This window comes from Cyprinodon variegatus, unplaced genomic scaffold (genome assembly GCF_000732505.1).
Source record: "Cyprinodon variegatus isolate N-32 unplaced genomic scaffold, C_variegatus-1.0 Scaffold63, whole genome shotgun sequence".
NCBI classification, from domain to species: Eukaryota; Metazoa; Chordata; class Actinopteri; order Cyprinodontiformes; family Cyprinodontidae; genus Cyprinodon; species Cyprinodon variegatus.
Genome location: NW_015150516.1, coordinates 1,674,902 through 1,697,525, shown reverse-complemented (window position 1 = coordinate 1,697,525; position 22,624 = coordinate 1,674,902). Strand labels below are relative to the sequence as shown.

The 22,624-nt window shown below is 38.5% G+C and overlaps 1 protein-coding gene across 2 annotated transcripts in view; it reads left to right on the top strand.

Annotated features, from left to right (window-relative positions):
* The window catches only part of LOC107082808 (plakophilin-4-like), a 64,186-nt gene that overhangs the window by 28,811 nt on the left and 12,751 nt on the right, over nucleotides 1-22,624 (top strand). For both annotated transcript variants that reach the window (XM_015371675.1, XM_015371674.1), the window contains exons 7-11: nucleotides 1,739-2,195; nucleotides 8,747-8,917; nucleotides 10,620-10,821; nucleotides 15,787-15,919; nucleotides 16,660-16,873. In XM_015371675.1, the coding sequence (XP_015227161.1) occupies nucleotides 1,739-2,195; nucleotides 8,747-8,917; nucleotides 10,620-10,821; nucleotides 15,787-15,919; nucleotides 16,660-16,873 (1,177 nt within the window). The remainder of the gene's footprint in view (nucleotides 1-1,738; nucleotides 2,196-8,746; nucleotides 8,918-10,619; nucleotides 10,822-15,786; nucleotides 15,920-16,659; nucleotides 16,874-22,624) is intronic.

The window sequence follows — 22,624 nt, the reverse complement described above, 5'->3', positions numbered from 1 at the left end:
GAAATCACAAGGATGAGTTCAAGGGCCGTAGCGAAAATGATTGAGGCTGCTAAATGGTTCAGTTAAGACTCACAATCAAGGGGTTCTTGGAAGATCCTTGGGTCCAGTTTGTGGAGGTATTGTCCAGAGAAGATTGTACTCGTTAGAGGGCGGACAGGCAGAGTAGTGAAACATCCAGAGGAGCAACAGAGTGGATTGTCACAGGCTTTTCCAGAGGTGGGCTTGAACGGATCAGGTGAAGGTTTCCCCTTGCTCAGAGAGACATGAATATTTCCTTCCAAGGGGGTATACAGTAAGGACCAGGCTTATCCAGCGGATCAGGAGGGTTATCCTACCGGAAAACACAAAGGAGAAAATGGCAAACCTAGACTCAGAGAGACAAAGGCACAATGGTTAGACTCAGCTAATCTCAGTTTGGCTAGAGTATCCATTACTGGCAAACACTCTGGCATTGAGGTGGTGACAGTCTGCTGCTCAAATACTCCTCTGGTGATGACCCAACAAGCTGCAGGTGTGGGAGGAGGCCAAAATGGGGAAGGGGCAGAATCTAGTGGTGGAAGGACAAGCTAAAAGAAAAACAAAACAAAAAGACCCACAAGCAGGACCCTAACAGTTTCTACATTAAGTAATTTCCTTCTGGGATTATTAAAGTATTTCTGATTCTGATTCTGATGATGCAGTGTGTTTTCTCAAAAGATTGAGTCCAATATGTGACCAAATCTTAGCTGGTTTTTCATGCAGTCGAGAGCTACTGGATTAAAAAATGTGTAAGCTAGTATATTTTTATATTTAACTTTTATATTGTATTCAGCCGGCACCTGAAGGGCAGAATGAGCGACTCCAGGAATCGTTATCAAACGACGGTTTATATGAACGGTCTGGGAGTTTTTGCTTTATGCATTTTTAAAACTGGGATTTAAAGACTATATTTGACCTTGGAAGGCAGAGGAAGTTTCTTAATGTTCTTCAATTTCCCTGACATGAATTATTCCACTTATTAATGTGGAGCTGAAGCTTTTTAAATAAAAAATAAACCCTGAGGGTAGAAAAAAAAAATGGACAGAACAGCGAAGCTCCACCACAGCTACTTTATTGAACCACACATGAGGAAAATATATTCTGCTCTCAGCGGGTGGCGTTTTTTCCTGTAGCTGCTGCCTGTTTCCTTTCTGCCTGGTTCCGATTGACAGCAGCTGCTAGATGCCCAGCAATTATTGCCATGAGCATCATGTCAAATTATTTCCTACCTTTAAAGTGTCACAATATTCTCTCTTTTCACTGCGGCCCATAATTATATGCTCTCTGTGTGACGGATGATTTCTGCTGATTTAAATGATCAAAACCCCCCAGGCTCACTGGAGGCTTGGTGATACTTTTCGTCAAACTTTAGCAAAGCTTCGTATCTTATTACTCATAATTGGGTTGAATATTTGAAAGAGTAATGATTCCAGGATGTCGAATACCTTTTATACATCATGACACTTTTCATACCTTGCTAACCAATTAAGTCACTTTTCCCCTCTACCGGTTTTAGTTGGATGTTGTGTGTTTTTCATTATTTTTTCCATCTCAACACAAGTACCTTTTAATGGTCTCCCACAAACATAACGAGCTGTGAAAATTAAAGGGCATTTATGGAGGGAATGTTGGAAACAGAGTCTTCTTTATCAGACTAATTAAATGTCACATTTGGCAGCATTGGGAAGACTAAGTTGTATATTGGATTTTTTTTTTGCAGGCGTCCAGTCGGATGTTAAGGAGAATGGCTTCCCTCCCCTCCAGGAGCCAGTCACCCGGCTGCGGCACCACCGGAACGGTCTCCCCCTCCCGCATCTCTATGCGGACGTCCCAAGGCAGCACATACGACTCGCCCATCCTGTCTGAGCCCAAACCCCTTGCTGCCGTCTTCCCTGGCACCCCCATGCCGCCTTCCTGCCCGTCTCCAACCTCCCCCAGCGACGCCGCCGCGGCCCTGGGAAATGGAGGAGCGATGTTAGGCGGGGGGAGACTGGGCTCCACCCTGTCCTTGATTGAGGGGAGGGCTTTGACAGGGTCACCACTGCGTTCAGGGATGACGGCGATGCCTCAGCACTACGGCTCCACGCTCCCCAGACAGAGTCAGTCACTGGCTTATGGTGCAGATCCATACGGCCTGTACCAGAGGAGCGCCCTGCCACGCCCAGACAGCCTCATAGGTCAGTTAGAAATCACAACAAATATGATCTGGCCTTATTTATTTTTCACAAAGCTTTTGATTTTCATCTTTTAAATGTTACTGTATTCATTCAAACTCTCATTTTGTAATAACAACCAGCAAAAAATTTAAATCTGAGTAAGTTTCATAAAAAAAAAGAGTATTTTTTTCTTGAATTAAGCAGCGAAGTGATACACTTTGCCAATGGAATAAGGCGATTTACATCTAAAATAAGAAAAACCAATTATGTTGTCTTATTCCAAGTGGATATTATCTAATTATCTCATTTTGAGAGTAAAACTACTCATTCCATTGGCAGATCTTATTATTTACCTGCTTAAATTAAGGCTAAATACACTTATTTTAAGACATTTTTACTTATTTCCAATTAGTTTTTGCAGTGCAGAGTTTGACTCAGTATTTCATTGAGGCGGTTCACATGTATAACTTTTCCAGTGTGGCTTATTGCTGTTTTTATTGGTGGAAATACTGTATTCCCACTGCAACAATCTAAAAATTTGTAAAACATTGAAATAAGGGTATTTACTGTACGCTTAATTTGAGCAGGTAATAATAAAATGGTAAAATAGTTTACAGTTGAAATGAGAGACTGCAGATGTTTTTTGTTATTTAAAATGAAATTGTCTCATCAGTTCAAGAAAAAATGCATTTATTTGAATAAAAAATGGCTCACTTAGATTTTCATTGTTTGGCCTCTTGTTAAATTCTAATTTTAAAATATGATTTGTTTTAATTAGAAACGACATTTTTGGCTTACATATACAAGGTCTAGTAGATCAGCACTGGTGGAACAATATAGGATAAAAAGCATCTTCCTCTGTGCAAATAAACATTTTAGGTTGCAGTGAAAGAAATCAACTGAATAGCAGGAGGTTGCTTTAGGAAGAAGATCTGCATTTTAGACACAGAAGCGACATCATTATGAATCTGCAATTTATAAAGTCAAGGGGTCGTATCTCACCTGCAGGCCCTGCTAATTTCATCCAGTCGGTTCATAATCTGAGTGGGAAATCACATCTCTGCTGTGAGAGGAAAGGATGTTGCACCAAAATAATGCACTTGAGACCATTTCCCCCGTTTATGTAATTACTCTCTTTTTGTAAACTTTTTTTTTTACTGTGGATTGAAAAAAGAGACTATCTATCTATGAGAAGAATATCTAGCTTTTCAATGAACTGTCTCCACCAGCATTTGCGGATGACATTCTTTCAAATGCAGCTGAATTACATGATGCAAGCTGGTGCAAAAGAGTGATGGAAGCACAGGCAGGAAGGGTTTCACATCCATCAGGTAGACACTGAGCCCGGGTTTCCTGTTAATTATGTTGGACGTGGTGATTGATGCGCAGGAGGAAGAGAAGACAGAGTTCTCAGTCGAGGATGAAGAAACGCTCACAGCATGAGTGAACAAAGCAGATCCCAGGGATTCCTCTTTCAGGCAGTTCTTGTAGCGAACTGATGGCCGAGTGAGGAGAGTGTTTTGCTATCGACTGGTCCAACTGGTTTGAATCAGCGGTGTGGGAACAAGCAGGAGGTATCGACTAGATGGATGGGTCATTGTCAAGTGCAAAAGTATCAAAGATATATTTATTTTTATTTCCTTTTAACTCACTAATCAATGTGTTTCCTGGTGCAGAACAGATTTTTAGGCATAACTTACAATGACTAATAAGTTGAGGCTTTATATAGAGCTGGATCCTCAGCAAAACGCTGCTGCCACCATGCTTAAGGTTGTCGTTATGAACAAAAGGTTTATCTTGAAGAAATTTGAAATGGCTTAAGTTCCTGGTTATGGAGGCGGGGCTTCTTTAGTGCTATGTCGTCAGTCCATGGCAATGTAAAGCTGCTTTTTGCCGCCATCAACAAGCTTCTGCATATTTCTGTTGCTATGTTTGACCGCTGTTACAGGATTATACGCATAATCCTCAGATTTTCAGCAGGGCTGAGGTTGGGAAAAGCCTTTTTAGGAGCTTAATATGCGTTTAATCCAATTAAAAAACTTTTTTTATCTGATAGTCATCGTGATGTCACTTGGATGTGAGAAAAATGTAACAGAACAATATGGAAGTTGCCCTTTTGCAGCGTTGCAGACAACAGTGCCATCAGCAACTGATCTGTCCCACAGGATGATGCTGCCTCTACCTTGCTTTGGTGGCTTGAGCATTCCGTTAAGTCATCCAAATATACCCATTTTTAAACATCTGTATTCCATCAGTAATGCTCTGTTGGTGAAAACAGCTGTTTCATGTTCATATTTTCCATTTATTTGTGGTTTTGTCTTTTTAAGTCTTCCTTATCTTTAACCTCCAAGTCATTAAACACAACATTTTCAACAACTTTTTTTTAGAGGTTTTCCACATAAAGTTCATTAAAATTAATGTGAAATATACAAAACAACACAAAACACAAAAGAAAACAACATAACATTTTTAGCTTCTCAAGAACCTGCTGTTAGATCTGACATCCCATCCAGATGTGGAGATGGATCCCATTAACATCTGGGTCTAATTTGAGGCCTTTGTTTCTAATAACTTGTTTCTTAGAAGACTCTTGAACAAGTTAGAGACGTTTCTCTCATAATTAATCTGCCAGATTAGCATAATAGGTGCAAACTTGACTGATGCTAACCTAAAAACCGTTCAATTTGTTTGCTCTTAACACACATTTTAAGTCATGTTGATTTATTGTTGTATAGCCAGCATCATGATTTTAAAGATGGATCTATCAGAACCGGTTTTTGCCATTTACATATAACTTTATTCGCTGAGGCTAAGGAGCTAATTGACATTCCTGGAGATCCGATCCTTCGACTTTGTGCCTCTGTGATGCAATAAGACAGCCGTGTCTTGCTGAGAAACTTGAGAAGGGATTATTTCTGTGCTGCTGCCAGAATCTTCACTGAGCCCGGCTTACGGACGTCTTTAGGACGCTTTCTGAGCAAATTTCCCACCAGAAAGAAAAGCACACTTTCTAGCTTTAAACCAACGGTGTTTATATTTGGCACAAGGATCTCCCTACGCTGAAAAGTCTATGATTTGCATACATCAAACAATATTTACCACTTATTGTTTTTATTGGCTGCTTATGGATCCCTCTCCTTGCTGATGCTGCAGAGACACAGATTTGCTCCTGCATCCTGCCACAAGCCGCTCCCTCTGACCCATATAGGTTTGTTTCTGTCGCAAAGCCCTATGGTGCATCTGCACATAATTTTCAGCTCACAGCATCTGCTGCGGGTGTTAAAATCAAGGCATTCGTGTCCGACAAAACTACACATGTTTTCATGGACTTTGTATCTGCTAAGTGGCATTTATGTTCTTTTCAGACTTATTCTGGCTTATCCTTAGATATTTGCCGATTACATGAGTTAGATGAGAAATAGATGGATCCACATGATTAGGCCAGTATTGATGGTGGCTTACTACTTGAAATTTGCCATAAATAAAATATAAGTCATGAGTTTTTCTATTGTAACTATCTGTATAAAGAACTGTCCCTGACATTAGAAGAACAAATGTTTTTTCTTTTTATGGTTCAGAAAATGTAGCATCTAAAAAGAAACAACTAGTTTATTATTTCAAAGAAGATCCACTATAGAAAATGGCATTTCTTTGCTTTGTCATAGAGCTGGTAAAGATTTATATATATTTATATATCAGCCGACATTACATCTACATCCACAAGGCATAGAAGACAGGATTCATGCTGCAAAGTTTAAACGTAAAGATGAACTTCCACAAACCCAGGGGAGTCGTAGGGTGTTGTGTTACCAATGACGTATTGGTAAGGGGCAAGGTTACAGTTAAAAAACGAAAAGGAAGGGGTGTGCAGGTGGCGCAGTGGTTAGCATGCACGACCCATGTATGGCGGGTTTAGTCCTCGATGCGACAGACCCGGGTTCTAATCCGGCCTGTGGTCCTTTGCTGCATGTCTTTCCCCCTCTCTCATACCCCCTTTCTTGTCAGCCTACTGTCAGAAAAACTAGCCACTGGTGCTGTAAAAACTCAAAAAAAAGAAGGATGGAAGGAAAAAAGAGCAGGGTACAACAACAACTCCAGATGTGAAAAAAGGTGTGTTTAAATGGACAGATGAGGAGCATCCATACACCACTTTTAAAATGAACCTGAGGCTTTTAAATGAGTGGTAAAACAATCCATTTCGTTAAAAGAAAATTTGGTGTTGCAAGGAATTTTAAAAAAGCATCAATAAACAATATATATCTCTTATATTTGTATTCCTGACAGTTCAAATATTTTGAGACATGCACAAAAGATCATCTCTCTCCTGTCCTTTTGCCAATGCCTCCTCCTCTCCACAGTGACTGCAGACAGTATTTAAGGGTGCAAGTTTGCACCTACATTTTAAACATGTCAAATGAATTTTGCATTAAAAATTGCATTGCAGGCAGCTGATTACATTTGCATATCCTCCTCCTGGAATTTAGCCATTTCTGATGATCAGCTTGTGTTCTGGATATTCATTAAGGCAAAATGAGCTGGATCTCCTGTATATTAATATTATTATTATTTTAGTAGATCAGTTTTACTTGTGCACTAGTTCATTCAACCATGCAAATATAGTTGATCAATGTTTTCCTGATGCTGGCATCTCTATGTAATACCCAACATCTTAATGCTTCCAAACATATGACCCTGTCTTCAACCTCATTCTAAAGAAATTATTTAAACAATCTCATCACATTTCAGTTGGACAAATACAGAACTCACTGCAAACAACTGACTTCATTAACCCTGGAGAATGATGTTTAGGTATGTTGTTTGCATCTGACTTGTTTGGGAGTGTTTAGAAGGATTGAACTCCAGGTTCTTTCATCAGATCTCCAACCAGAGGTTGCTCTAGTGAGAGCTAGCAGAATTGACAGAATCCTGAATAGGTGTGGAAATATTTTTCAGAAAAGCTGGTTTCATCAAATTTCAGCCTGTTTCATATTTGTTGCAAAACTTGCTGATTATGCAAGACCCAACTTATAGATCTCAGAATTAGGGATGCACGATATTGGGATTTTGGCCGATATCCGATATGCCGATATTTTAACACTCATGTAGCCGATAACCGATATCGATACCGATGTTAAAGCTGGACAAAAATAAGTAGTCATTGAAAATAGCAGTTTTGTTATCCATTTCTGACACTTTGAAAAATAATATACTCAAATATATTTTCATATGCTGATATCAATTTGATTTTTAAAAACGCGGTATCGATCTATTTTACTTTCAAAATCTCGTGAAATTTCATTGTTCTGTTAAAAACTCTCGTGATATTTTGCAAATTCTTGTGAGATTTAGTTAGTAAAATAGATCAATACCGCGTCAATATATCAACATATAAAAATTTGGCAAAATTTTGTGAATTTTCGGGGGATTTCGTAGCAGAACGATGACATATAGCAATATTTTATTAGTAAAAGAGATTGATATGGTGTTTTTAAATGGCAATATATCAGCATATGAAGATATTGGGATATTTTAATGTGTCAATATTTTTTCCCTCGTCTTTAGAAGTTTTTAAGTCGTTTTTGAGGAAGAAGAAGTAGTAGTTTTTTTTTTTTTTTTTTAGATTTTAGAAACTCAGAAGCTGATGAAATATCGGGTTAAATATCGGTGGGGTGGCCGATGTCCGATAATCAGTTTTAAGGCCGATACCGATAGGGGGCCGATTATATCGTGCATCCCTACTCAGAATGTTTGTTTAGTGAGACACTTTGCAGATTGTATGAAAATAAAAATAATTCATACAAAGTTTTTGAGTCCTGCAATATTAATATAATTAATGTATAGATTTCTGACATGCTTGGAGAAAAATTCAAGTACATTTATTCTCATTAGGACTTTTTAAGATTAAACTCCATCTGAGCTTTCTTAATTATTTATATTAAATAACATCCGTTTAATAACTGCTGTAATAATAAAATGATCAATACAAACCTTCTTTTGAAATATTTTGAAATATTTTTTGCTCCTAAAAACTAAGCAGGAAGATCTAAATCTAAATATCCCAAGCTTACATTTCTTTTATGTTACGCTGTCAGTTTTAACAGAAAATTTATGTAAAACATAAAAAGGAGAAGAGCAGAGAAATGGCTCCTTCATCAGCAGCTTTATGTGCAAATCTTTCGCTTGAGCTGCTCAACGGATCCATTGAGGCTACCCTCCCTCTCATCGTGCCCTGCAGCCTCCTTATAATTGGAGCGCTCTTTGAGCTGATCTGCTGTGAGATTGGAGGATGGAAAAACCCTTTGCCCTGTTTGTTTGACTTGCTGATGCCTTGGCCTGCAGCAGACTCTGAATGACCAGAGTAGTGGTGTTCTTTATAAGCTAAAACATTCATTTTCTCTGCATTATTTCTCAATGAAATGTATGTTTGTATCCTGTTGATGCTATTATCAACAGACAAAGATCCAAAAATATTTTTGTTGATGCTCATATGGTGGTTTTTAAGAACATTTGCAGTGATTTACAGTAATAATTTGATGATAAATTGTATATTTGTGTGATTTGTGCACCTGCAGGGCTGCACAGCTCGTACGCCGGTCACGGGATGCAGTTAGATCCAGAGCTGAGGGCCGCCTTGTCACCCGACTGCCAAATGACGCCTGTTTTCGACGACCGCTCCTTTCAAAGCCCCCTGTACCACAGCCCCACCCACGACCCCCAGGGCTCCCTCTACAGAGCAAACACAGGTGATACACCTCCAGAACTATTTCTCACATTTTACCTATAATTCCATCCAATAGTTTTGAATTTTATCACTTAACAACCCAATCTTAAATGTATTTTAAGGCTGCAATAAGACTGAGAATTTAAGCAATTTAAGCTTTGCATATAACTTTTTGCATCAATTAAAAGTACTCACAGATTACCTTTGAAATTAAAGTTCCTCTGCAAAAAGAAACATGTGGAAGCAAAAAGCAGCAATCCCCTTTTATTTTTCCTTGAAACTATATATTTTATGGTTTTAGTGGATTCCATGTCTCTGATCATGTTCCTTTTTTCTGATTTAAACTTATTTATATTGCAAAATAATAAATATTCCTTTTTTATCTTATGTGTTCTGTTTTTTATTTTAACTGTACCTTTTACTCCGATCCACTGCTGTGTTATAAAGTTCTCTACAAACACAATAAATTAGAATACACTTAAAGTTTTACCACTGATTATCGGTTCAATACAGTCTTGTTTTCATCATTATTATGTTTTTATTTATTCCATTTTAGCTCTAGCTCTATATTTAAAATATGTTGATTGTTTGCTTACTGCAGAAACGTTCATAAAATAAGTAAAGTCTGAAAATAATTGTATTCACCTTTAATTTGAGTAGGAAAATAAGTTAATTTTCCAATAGAATCAGTATTTTTACCCTTAAAATAAAATAGTTAGATATTATGCATATGAAATAAGAGACTGCAGTTGTTTTTCTTATTTTAAATATAAAGTGTCTCATTTACCTGCTTAATTCAAGAAAAAATTACTTACTTAGATTTGCATTTTATATTTTATTAGATAATATATATGTAATAGATAATAAAAATACTAACTAGGGGAGCTTTTTCTTGCAATTTTTATTTAATATGTATAATATTTTCTCAGTGTTGTTGTAAGTTTTTTTAAAGTAAAGTTTCCATATTGGATCTGAACTATAATTTTTCAAAAATTTTAACTGTTTAACATTTTTCTTTCCACTTTACTTTTATTGTCCACTTTGTGTTGGTATAAATACTTTTGTGTCTGTGATATGTGAAAAAGTAAAGCGGGGTGAATACTGCTGTATGGCAGTAAATGCTATCCTCACGTTATTACTATAAAAAAATATTAAGATTTTTGTTAATAACATCCCCCTCTAAATAAATAATATACTGTAGTATTTAATCCGCTTGCAGTTGTAGAAAGTCTGTCATTTTTGGCGTCAGTCTTTCAGAGCCCAAGACTCCATATTTCATTCAGTACAGTAATTTGCATTAATACAAACAATCCTGTTTCCACACCAAAGTTTGCCGCTCCATTAATCTTTAGGCCAAGCTCTGTTGGGTCTCATCAGAACATTTATTTTTTCTAAATCCCCGTAAAATGTGGATAGCAGGCTTGGAAACTGTGATTTTTATTGCTCCCTGAGGTCAGCTCTTAATTAGGCTAAAGCCTTTCATCTTCCTCCGCAGCTTCCTAATGGGGAGCATTAAAGCTGAGTGCTTTGTGGAGGGCGATAGTACGGAACCCTAGGACTTATTTTCATGTTGTTTAGTCATTATTTAAGCTGTCTTTCAGAAATTGTGTTCAATTAATTAAAAAAAAGGCTTCATTGCATTTTAAAGCTCGTAATGTGTTTCATATTCTCTAATGTTGCTTCTTGATCCAGAACCTGTTTGCTGTGTTATATTGCACCTGCAGGTATGGGGACCCTTCCTCGGACCACAAGCCATTGCGGCACGCTGCCGTACCAAAGAAGCAGCTACGGGCTGAGCTCAGCAGCTGCCTACGTCGACTCCATCAGGGTGTCCGCGGAGCCTGTGTTCTCCCACCGGCACTCTGCGCTGGTGGACCGAGTCATCACTCGCACGCCTTCCATCGAAAGCATCCACAAGGACCCCAGGTACTCAGAAACTCTAATATTTGAGTTCTTTTATGGAAAAAAACGGATTTAAAATAAGTTTATTTTTTCTAAATTTGAGCAGGCAAATAAGTATTTTGTCCTTTGAAATAAGATAATCAAACTTTGAACACTTGAAATAAAATGATGGAGCTGTTTTTGCAGATTCTAATCACTTTGCTTTATTGGAAAATGTATTTACTCACTTGCTCAAATCAAGCGAAAAAAGGATTTTCTCATATTGCCATTTTTTGCATTGTTCTTGAAACTATTCTAGCATCTCTTTTGTAATCAAGAGTCTTTAATGTCATTATATCAGCATAAATAAATGTTACTTAGTCAGCAAATCAAGCTGCACATGTATATTATGAACACATTAATTAAAACACTTAATGTGTTTTATCGTTATCTCCCTTTCATCGCCTCTTTTTTTCATCTTTTCTCCTTTTTTTATTTAGTTTTTCCTGTTCTACTTACATTGCAGTGCCCGTATAATCTGTAAAACTCCCTGCATGAATTATAATAAAGTTATTTATATGCATTAATCAAGCGGAACACTATGGCGATAGCCGTACTGCTCCACTTGTGAAAGCAAAATCTGTTGGTCTCTTTTTGGCATCAAGACAATTATTCTTATTGCCACATTGCCAGACAGGACACTGTAAAAAATAACAATAATTAAAACACTTGAAAATGCAAAGTAAGAGTATTCAAAATGTAGAAACAGGGAAACATATGTACATGAAATGGGGATGTAAAGTTTAGTATTCACATTAAATGCAGCTTGTGCTGAAACGGTCTATGAAACAGGCTGGTGGTTTAGTTTTGATGTTTAGTGTCTGCCTATGGGGGGCTGACTGCCTTACCATATAATAAGCCTTTCCTCTCCAGTGTCAACTTTTTGAAACTGAAGTGTTTCCCTTTCCTCACCAGCAGGGATAATAGTTTTCAATGTACTATTTAGAGTAAAGGATCCTTTAAAGCATTTCATGGTGGCTGGGGTCAGAGTGAAACGACAGTAATCATGGGTTTATTTATTTGTTTTTTGAAGCACTTTAGCAGAGAGTTTCAGAGAGGCAGACAGGGACTTTGATAAGCTGCAGGGAGAGGCTAATTTTGTCCAGAAAAACCCCTGCAGGTTGATCAGCATGATTATATTGTCTGACCTGACGCCATGTCTGAACCCGCAGCCTTGTTATTGTTAATCTCCTTCTCGTTATAAAGATCACTTGGTTCAGATGCAGAATGAGGCTGATCTTCTAAATTTTGTGGATTTTCAGTCCTTTTGCTGTTTGGAGAGTGAAAGTGTGCAAAGAAGCTTTTTAAGAACTGGGCTCGGCTGAGCTGCTGAGTGCTCATAACCTGTGACGGACCTGATGCCTCTCCACATACTGCGTCAGTGGTTGTTATTGAAGTCCTCTTTGATGCACTTCTTTTTCCAGTGCTTTGCTTGCTGGAAGTCTTTTTTTAAGTTCACTCCAGGCCCCTGCTGTAGGCCAGTCTGTCTCCTTATCTGTAAGTTGCATCCTGAGCTTTAAGCAGGGCCCACACTGAGCAGTCTACCCATGGTTTCTAGTTAAGAAACACCCTACCTGCGTTTGTGGGTAGCACAGCGTTAGTGCAAAAGCAAAATAGGCCATCCTCCATATCAGGATCACTTTCACTGAACACTTTCCAACCTGTGTACTCAAAGCAGCCCTGTGAGGTTTAGCATGCCTCTTCAGTTCAAATTGTAGTGGTTCTGATGGTTAGTTTGGTTCTGCATATCAGAGGTTGTAAACAAAGAATTGACTTATGATTAATTGTGGATTAGTGGTTTGTTAGATTAAAATTTGTTCCAGCTGATAATTGATAGGGTCTAATTAAGAGGAATTTATTGCATTGTTTTAGTGTGGCTGTTTTCCCCTAGAGGGCAACGTTCTTAATTCTACTCCTCACTGGTTTTTGGAAGAGAAGTAATGCCAGAGCGGAGCCCTGCCGTAGCACAAACATGACTCAAGAGTCCAAGCTGGGATTATTTACTGTTTAATGGTGACAAGGATGAAGAACGGACTATATGTGGTTCAGTTTGTAGGTATAAACACTCTATCCCCTAAACAGCGTCCAGTTAGCTGTGCTGCATGGTCAAATAGTGTAACTTCTATTCAATTCAAGTCACTGTAAGAGAAACAGAACTACACTGAAAAATAGGCAAAACTCCAACATCTATAAACAAAGGTGTTGATGGCAGCAGCAAAGCTGATATTTCTCTCCATGATGATGTCACAGCCAAACAGGCAGAGACCAAATGAAGCTAGTATGATGAGAAAAAGCAGAGAGAGCATAAAGTTAGAGATTGAACTAACAAAAACTGCAGAATGGGGGAAACGAGATAGACTGAAGCAGAATGATGAAAAAGGGTCTATATGTCCTCCAGTAGTCTAAGGCTATAGCAGCATAACTATTGAGATAGCTCAGGATAACCTGAGCCAGTCTAACTGTAAACTTTATCAAAAATGAAAGTTGTAAGCCTTGCTTTAAAAGTCGACAATGTGTTCCTCACAGACTAAAACTGGTAGTTGGTTCCACAGGAGAGGAGCCTGATAACTAAAAGATCTTCCTCCCATTCTACTTTTAGAATTTCTAGGAACCACTAGTAAACCTGCAGATTGAGAAGGAGGATTTTAAATTTTATTCTGGATTTAACAGGAAGGCAATGAAGAGAAGCTAGGATAGAAGAGCTGTAGCATTTTGGTTCAGCTGAGAGCTTTTAACCACAGTTTGTGGACTTCCTAATAGTAAAGAATTACAATATTTATTAAAAAGTAACCAGAGAGGACAGGGTTGTTAGGAAATACTGTTGTTTCTTTTGATTTATTGCATATGTCAGCACAAGGTCCAAAGTATGACGATGAGAATGTGTGGGACTATTCACATTTTGAAAACAAAGCTATTAGAGTCTAAGACAGCATTAAAGGCTGCATTTAAGCTATCACCTTCAATTTCAGCATGGATGTTAAAATCTCCGACTATGATGACCCTGTCAGTCATTCCACTCTAAAACAGATAGGGACTCTGAAATCTGTCATGATCGGTTTAGAGATAAACCCACATGCAGAACACCACTGGAGACTTGGTAAAAGATTTAACAGAGTTTATTGAAGTTTCACACAAAAGACAAAAACAAGATTCAGGTCCTGGTCCGGGCAGGATTCTCTGGCGTCTGCAGAGACGGATAGTTGGTTAGCTTGGTGTGCAAAGGAGTAAAATGGGTTATCAGATATTTCAGTGGATACCTTGAAGAGGTCCAGGCTAGTTCAGAGAGAGGGAACCGGTTGGGTCCAGAGGATGTTGGTTCAGCAGAGTGCTTGAGCAGCAGCAGCGTCTAGCTTCTGACTTCCAGTGAAAAGACCTTGGTTTGAGTGATTAGCTCTTTCCCAAAGAGCAGCTAGTGGATTCCAGAGTGAAGTCTTTAGGTTTGGCTCTCTAGGGCAGGCAGGCAGGCACAGGTTAAGCTCATCTAGAGCTTCTCTCGAGAGGCTGGTTTCCTAGGAGCGAGAAGACAGAGGCAATTTGAATTAGGTTTCTTTAGGAAGATAACGATTAGTAAATTCAGAGGCTCAGGTTTGCTAACAAAACTTGGCTAACACTGCGGCGTCGAAGGAAGGTCTGGCAGCTGCTTATAAAGGCCGGTCTCCTGATGAGCCTCCAGCCCAGGAGGATCCACAGCGCACTCTGCTGGAGAAGGTGGAGAATCTCCAGATCCCAACAAAAACTCATCTTAACATTTAGAGTAACGAGCTGGTGGACAATACAAAGTTACAAAAAGAAGAGTTTTTTTTCTTTTTTGTTGCTTTGTAATTTGAATGAGGGAATAAGGGTTAAATGTTCAAAAGAGTTGTAATTATTAACTGGCTTAGGAGTAATCAGTAAGTCTGATTGTTGCTGCTCCTCCTCGCCCAATTTCTGGGTATGTGAAAATTTAAATAACTAGAGGGAGTTGCCTCATTTATGCTCACATAATCCTCTTGCTGCAGCCAAGTTTCTGTTAGACAACATAAATTAATTTGATTTTCACAAATCAAGTCATTAACTAAAACACTTTTCTTTAAGAAAACATCTTATGCTAAATACACCACATTTAATTGTTTTAACTTTTGAATGTGCTGTGCTTGGAAGGTGCGGATGTGATGAAAGAAAAGAGGGAATTAAGCAAAACGTTTTCATTATGATAGAAAAAAGACGTGCTAGCAATAAGCACAGGGAAGATGAAAGTTTAAAGCATTTAATGGAGTTGAGTTTTAACATTAATTTGAGAGAAACCAAAACCCCTGTTTGAAAAATACTGCTAACAGAACAAAGTCTCTCTCAACAGATTGCTGAATTACACTAAAAACTGAGGGCAATATCCCAGTTAGCATCTACTTCAACGAAATGAATTGACAGAGCATGTCAGAACGACATACGTTGTCTTAATCTTACATCACTGTTCAGTGGAAATCACATGATTGTTCACCTTTTATCTCTATTTGATAAGCTGTTAGGTTCCGATTTTGTTGTATCTTATAAATGCTCATCTCTGCCTTCTGGGACGTTCATGCTGTCTTTAAGACGTTTCTGGTTTCTCATTTCTGGTAATATTTGCTGCAGTAACTGAACTGAAATAAATGGTTATTGAAATATAATTTATACTTTAAGAAAGGGAGAAATTCTGCTTTCTTTCTTTCAACTTTTAATAACCGAACTGCTTTAATTTCTTAATTAGGTTGTTTCTCTTAATATCAAAAATTTAACAATAAGACGTTTAATATTTATGCCTACATAGAAAACATTGACTGGAAATTGCAGGAGATATTTAGACTGTAATTGAAATGAAAAATACACAGAGTTATGTGAAGTTTAAATTTTGAAACTGAAATCAACCTGTAAAAGCTCACAGAAATGCAATGCAACTAAAGTTCCAGGAACCGTCTCTTTGTCCCTCCGCAGGGAGTTTGCTTGGCGTGACCCGGAGCTGCCAGAGGTCATCCACATGCTGCAGCATCACTTCCCCTCCGTCCAGGCCAACGCCGCCGCCTACCTGCAGCACCTGTGCTACGGAGACAACAGGGTCAAGGTGGAGGTAAGGTGACGAGTCGCGCTGAGCAGCAGTCTGGATAAAAATAAAACAGCTCGTCATACACAAACGTCACTCGTCATGTGGAAAACCTGCTTCCTTTGAGATTCCAATCAAGGCATTGCATTATATACATTATACATTTGTAATGTATCTAAAACCAGTGATTAATGATTTCTTTTTTTTTTACTTGGCATTGCTTCCCTTTGTGTGTCACTGCTCTTGGCATTCTCAGCTAAGAGAGTTTAACTTTACTTTTTATGAAAAGCAGCCAGACTCTGAGCCGAGGCACCATCTGCACCAAAGAAACTTTACCTGACATCGGTGCCAGAACTTCTCAGCTCTTTGTCACGCTGAAATGCTGCACGCTCTCTCCTCGCTCTGCTTCCCCTGCTGCAGCTGATCCCGTCACTGTGGCGTTATATCCGGAAGGCTTTCTAGTGCTGCTGTGTTTCCTTGAAGATGCACTTTTATTTTTTCCTCCTGACACATGCTCTTTACATCAGAATCTGAGGCTTTCAGCCGCAGTTTAAAACACAGAAGTTTAGGAGAAACAGGCGGGTTTACAGCTCCCCTGGGAGATTTTTTATTTAAAAATGGAACATGAGTTCCCTCTGCTTGTGTTTTGTCTGTTTATATATCAATTTCCTTGCCTATAGATAACACAATATCCAAAAACGGAGCTGGTTTAGCATTGGCAGGGTGTGCCGGAATAATGACGTGAACTGTCTGCTTTTCATCTGTAGGTGTGCCACCTGGGAGGGATCCAGCACCTGGTGGATTTATTGGATCATAAGACATCCGAGGTACAGAAGAGCGCCTGTGGAGCCCTGAGGAACCTGGTATACGGAAAGGCCACTGACAACAACAAGGTGGCACTGAGGAACTGTGGCGGCGTTCCTGCTCTGCTTCGCCTCCTAAGGAAAACCACAGACAACGAGGTCCGCGAGCTGGTCACCGGTACGTCGGCTTGTTTTGGTTAAATCTGCGTCAATTAGACTCTTAGATCTTAATCTTGCATCTTTGCGCTACTGAAATATAAATGTGGTGCAACACGGCTCATCTGATGCTGTATTAAAATCGCGGCTGAGGGGTGAAAAACACGTTTCAAATACAAAACGAGCTTCAAACAAAAAAATGAGAGAAGCAGACAAAATTAGTATACAGATGCAAACAACACATACAAAACAAAATATGCAAAGAGAAATGCAACAATTACAGGGAATACAGGGCAGCAAAGTGCAAATGCAATGCAAATACCTAAATGCTGCAAAGACACAACCGACTGAAAAGACATCCATGATCCTAAGGCACAGAACACATGCAGAGAAGAAGCTTATCTGCATAACAGAAGGGCTCCAAACCACTAGGGGGAGATGGTCATAAACTCATAAGGGACCGTGAATATTTGTTAAAACATGAACAGGATGTCTGACCAGAAGATATTTGGGTTTAAAAAACAAAGGTAAGTTTTCCTTTAGTGCTTATATAAAGGACCTGTATCATACAAAATTAGCTGTTTAATCTTTTAACTATATTCTAATGCTATTCCTACATTAAAATCATGCACAAAGTGGTACACTGCAAAAACTGAAATCTAGATAAATATTTTTTTCTTAAAACAAGAGCATTTTCCTTGAATTGAGCAGGTAAGTGAGACACTTACAATGGAACAAGACAATTTACATCAAAAGTATTGTTGAGGTTTTTATTGAATTTTTTTAAAAGACCCACCGCTCTGTTTAAAAGTTGCTGTTGTCATAGTTCATACAAGCTTCACGTGTCCGAACGTCCGCCCTAACCCTCTAAATCCTTCAATCACTATATAGAGGGGAGACTATATATTATAGTGACCTCAGTCAACTTACCGTTCAGACAGATAATAATACTTCCCCGTTGGTCCACTTTGCCATGCCTGTGCTATCTTTCTTATAAGTCGCCGCTGTCGGGTAGCAGCAGCCTAGAGATGCAGTGGGTCACTGTGACAGCAAATCCCATAATGCTTTGCTAGGAGGCAGGTATATCCCATAATGCTTTGCGCAGAGAGCTCTCCTTGCAAAGCATTCCGGCATATATCTGCCTTGTCTGAGACATTTCTTTTCTTCTCATATACTTCGTAAACAGTTTTTCTCTTAAGACCCTTGACCATTTTCAAAGAACTGCAGTGAGAAAGGTGAACTTCAATGACTGGCTAAAACACGTATACGCCTGAAAGTGCACATGTGCAGAAAAAGATAGCTAACGGGACTAGCCATATACATTTCAACAGAATGATTGACAATTAGGAGGACCACTTACTCAGATGATCCACCAAAAAATAAAGTTCGTCCTCAAACCCTTAAAGAATAAGAAAAAGAGATTTTACTTTCACAAGTGTAGCAGTATGGCAATTGCTCCACTTGTTTTATGCATGTAAATTGCTTTATTATAATTATGCAGGGAGTTTTACAGTTTATATGGACACTGTAATGTAAATAGAGCAGAAAAACAGAAGAAGAAAGGGGAAAAAGAGAAAAAAAGAGAAAAAATGAAGGAAAGAGGAGATAGAAAGGAGACAATGACAAAACATTTTCAGTCTGCTTAATCACCTGCAACTGGATGCAAAAAGAACAGCACAACCGAAAGACATGGTACGAGACATACAATAAACCTTGAAACTATCGCTGAAGTAATATTATTAAGTCTGACATGTACTCTATGTTACCTGAAGATATGAATGTGGGCTTTCTGTATGGAAGTGAATTAAGTGCATTTTATCTAATTATCTTATTCTTAGAGTAAAACTAATCATTTTATTGGCAAATGATCTTATTTACTGACTGAATTTAAGGGTAAATACACCTAATTTAAGAAATGTTTGTATATTTTTGGCTGGTTTCAAGCACTTCTTTGTAACCCTCATAAATTCTGCTCTCTGTCCTGGAAAACTAATGGCCGTTGTTGTTTTTTCTGCATGTTTGAAATATTACCATAGAAGAAGAACTTGGTAGAAAAAACTATTTTAACCACCTAAGCAAAGTCTGAACAAATGTTTTGCACTCTCTTGAGGTAGTTTTTGGCTTTTTTCATAGAGTAAACGGTGTAAAGAGCTGTAAGTCTTTGACGTAGCGAATGTTTACTTCCCATCTCCAGATTTCTGAATGCCAATATTAGAATAACACTCCTCTATCTATGTCTCCGGATGGCATGAACCATCACAAATACTAGCTTAGATGATAAAGGAAGTAGAACTTGCCTGATTGCAAAACTTTTATTAAAACCTTGCTCCATCACTGATCTGAGGTCCACGCTAGCTTGCTACCTCTGCTTTTTGTTTAATACATCCAAGCAAAATATCAACGCATAACAACTCAATGCCTTGCATTGCCTGGTTACGGTAGTTTGCTCCAATGGATGGAAAGATGACTAATTTGTATTTTCTTTTTTACAACATTTTAAAAGTTTGCTCATTTCTGTTCTAAGTCTAAACAAAGTGACTTGTAGTACAATTATTGCTCATTTCCTGTTTAAACTGGGGGAATAGGTTTTCTGACTGTGCATCCTGATTTTTCATAGATTTAGCACACAGCACAGTAATGTTTTTTCAAACTGTTATGGTCTTACCTTGTAATCTCGCTGTAAATCTGTCGGGGAGGAGCTTAAAAACAGCTTTTCAAGGCTTTACGGTTGATATTTAATCTTTTTAATTTAGCTTTTTTTCTCACTTTTTTGATACTTATGATATAAATAAATAACTTTTAACAGTATTCCCTCCAACTGTATCTCGTAGAAATTCATCTTTCTTTTATGGTCACCCCCAAAATGCCAGTATCAAATGCAATCTGTTTATTTTAATGAGGTGGAACCGACCAGTATGGAGTTTCCCATTGAGCTCACAATCTTTGCAGATCACCCACATCATTGCACCCGATGATTTAGATTTTGCAATTTAGCTCTCCTCATTTGGACTCTATAAATATGTTTTGATACGTTATGTTAGGTTTATTATTTATACATCATGTGCGTTGTTCTTCTGTTAGCCAGATTAGACAGAGTAGATGGCCTTCCTTCACATTGTGGATGTCACGGTGTGTACGGAGGTCATCTAATCAGGACAGCCTTCATGTCTTTAAAAATACACAGGATATGGGCACATCTTGGAGCCGGACTGATAGAGGAGAGCTATCTGTAACCCTGAAGCATAGAAGCAAGCTGCATGAAGTTCAAGACATTGATGGCGTGTCAGTTTCTGATACGGACAGCTAAACATCAACATGATGCAACACATAGACTCATGAGCTATAAGAAGGAGAAGATGACCTTGTTCGGGGCTCAATCTTTGCCGGACGCTCGCGGACGTGATTTTTGAGCCCACAGCTGTGCAAGCTCCAAGCATTTTTCTCTGTCCTGTAACGACCTGATCTGGAATAAACTCTGTTATTTTTTACTCCTGTTTTTATAGTCCTTTTTATACGGTTTTACCCAGTTTGAGTTAAGAGTAGTAAATAACTTGCTCCCAGGAAAAGGACCGTGAGGAAGCCCCTGAGGCGCAACGGCTTTTTTAGGGGACATAACTTCCTCATTTTAACAGTTATATCATCATTTCGTGTGGTATTTAATACATCTAATGCACATTCTGCTATTTTTTACTACATGATTAGTTGTGTTTAAATACAAAATTATGCTACATGATTTTAAACAATTTCAGTGCTGCATAACTTACTAAGATGCCACCGATGCAATATCACAATCACAGAAAAATGCTTGTTTCTAATTAAAGAAAATCACAGACACAATGCATTCATTCGACATGTCCTTATTTTGGCACTTTGTGGTACATCAGGTTTAGTTTATCTATGAAGAACACTTTGAATAAGTTCCAAGGACAGTTATTAATGAAGTTTATAATTTTAATCAAAATAAAAAGCTTGATAATTAGGAATTAAAAGGCAATCAGTTTTCTGTCTCTATTAGCTATTGCCCTATAAAAGGTGCAGTATTTTACAGCTTATTCTGGCATCGCTCAAGTTTGATATCATGGTTCTTGACAAGAAAGTGGTGGATTTTACCTTCATGTTAGGTTTCCAACCCCCTGAAATCAATTATTTAGTTAATCTAAAAGTCTATAAGGATCGAAGAGCTGCATGACGAAAAATAAAGGTTCAACATTTCAATTTTTTTTGTATTCATTAACAATGTTTATGAGAAATATACAAATAGTTAAATTCAGGTTTGCTGCCAAATTGATGCTCGACAGTTAAGTGATTTTTAAACCTTTAAAAAAGATTAGATTTTATTTGATCTCAGCATACAAATGACCAAATCTGTCTCCAAATGATAACGTGACTCTGAAATCCCGCTGTGATGTGCGTGGGCGTCTTCCTGCCAGGGAGGTCTGTCGGCCAGCTGGCCAGCTCGCTGGCTGTGTATCGCTCTGTGTCGCCGTCTGACTGCCTGCCTGGCTTGCAGGCGCTGTATTAATCCTCGTATCGGCTGTTCAGTGGGAGGTGAGAGAGGCAGAGGCTTAAACAGTCGCCGCACACTGTTGACGGAGCGGATCTCGGCACAGTCGTCGGGACAGATGCTTAGATAATGTGCTTTGGAAACAGGATGGAGCCGATGGCTCTGCCCATGCTGCTGAACACCAGCAGATCTGAAGCTGTTAGACTCTCAGAATCACAGTGGAGAGTCTTTCAGACTGAAGTTTCAGAGAAAAGCTATTTTTGAAAACTCAGCTCAGGAGTTGGATGACTGCAGAGCTGCTATGTGGTTGCAAGGTGCTCTGCTTCTTTGAAGACATTCTCCAAGGATCCACAAGGTGTTCAGTGCATAACATTCAGAAACGTGTCTGCATGTTTTAAGCATCACTGAGTCTTTCATGTCTTCTACGGAAAAAAGTGACTTTTGTTGGAAATGTCTGTTTGGGAGCTCAGAGGAGTGACCACTGAGGAAGGTTAAGGAACTGCAGGGAAGAACTATGGAGGATTTGAACAGGTTTACAAGCCTTTATGGAACCATTTCTACACTCCAAACATCTGTTTATAATTTCAAGTTGTTTAGGGCTCTCTCCACTCTACCAAGATCTGCAACAAGATCTATACTGCAGCCTTAAAAATGTTTAGAGTCATTTTGCTGCAAATAATAAATAACCTTTTTTATGAAACACAGCTTTTTTTTTTTTAATATCTACTTTAATTCTATCTTTTTAAAAAAGGAAGAAAAATAAGCAGGAGAGCAACAACAATCCATCGGAAATGTGTGGGTAGAACCGAGCCAGAGACCAAGCAACAAAAAAAACAAATAAAAAGAGCTTAAAATACGGTATCTTTTAACTCCAGTTCTAAATCACCAGCGCTTGGACAGAGGAGGAGCACATAAGGTGTAGAGCCGTAATACTGCTTCAAATTACACGTAGTTTCTATATAACCTAATATTAGAAGGGTATAGGCTTTAATTTATATAAGTATGCATTAATAGCTTTGAGCCTATTTTAATTAGATAAGATAAATAATTAATTCAAACATCTTCACCTACATAGGAACAGAGATGGGCCTCTGAATTACATTAGCAGCTGTCCAGCATGGAAGTGACTAGGGGTGGGTATTGGCAAAGAAGTCATGATTCGATTCAAATCACGATTCACATGCCACGATGCGATTCTATCACGATGCATCACGATACTTGAAATATTGCGATGCGTTGTGATATTTTCACTGAACACTGTAGGAAAAG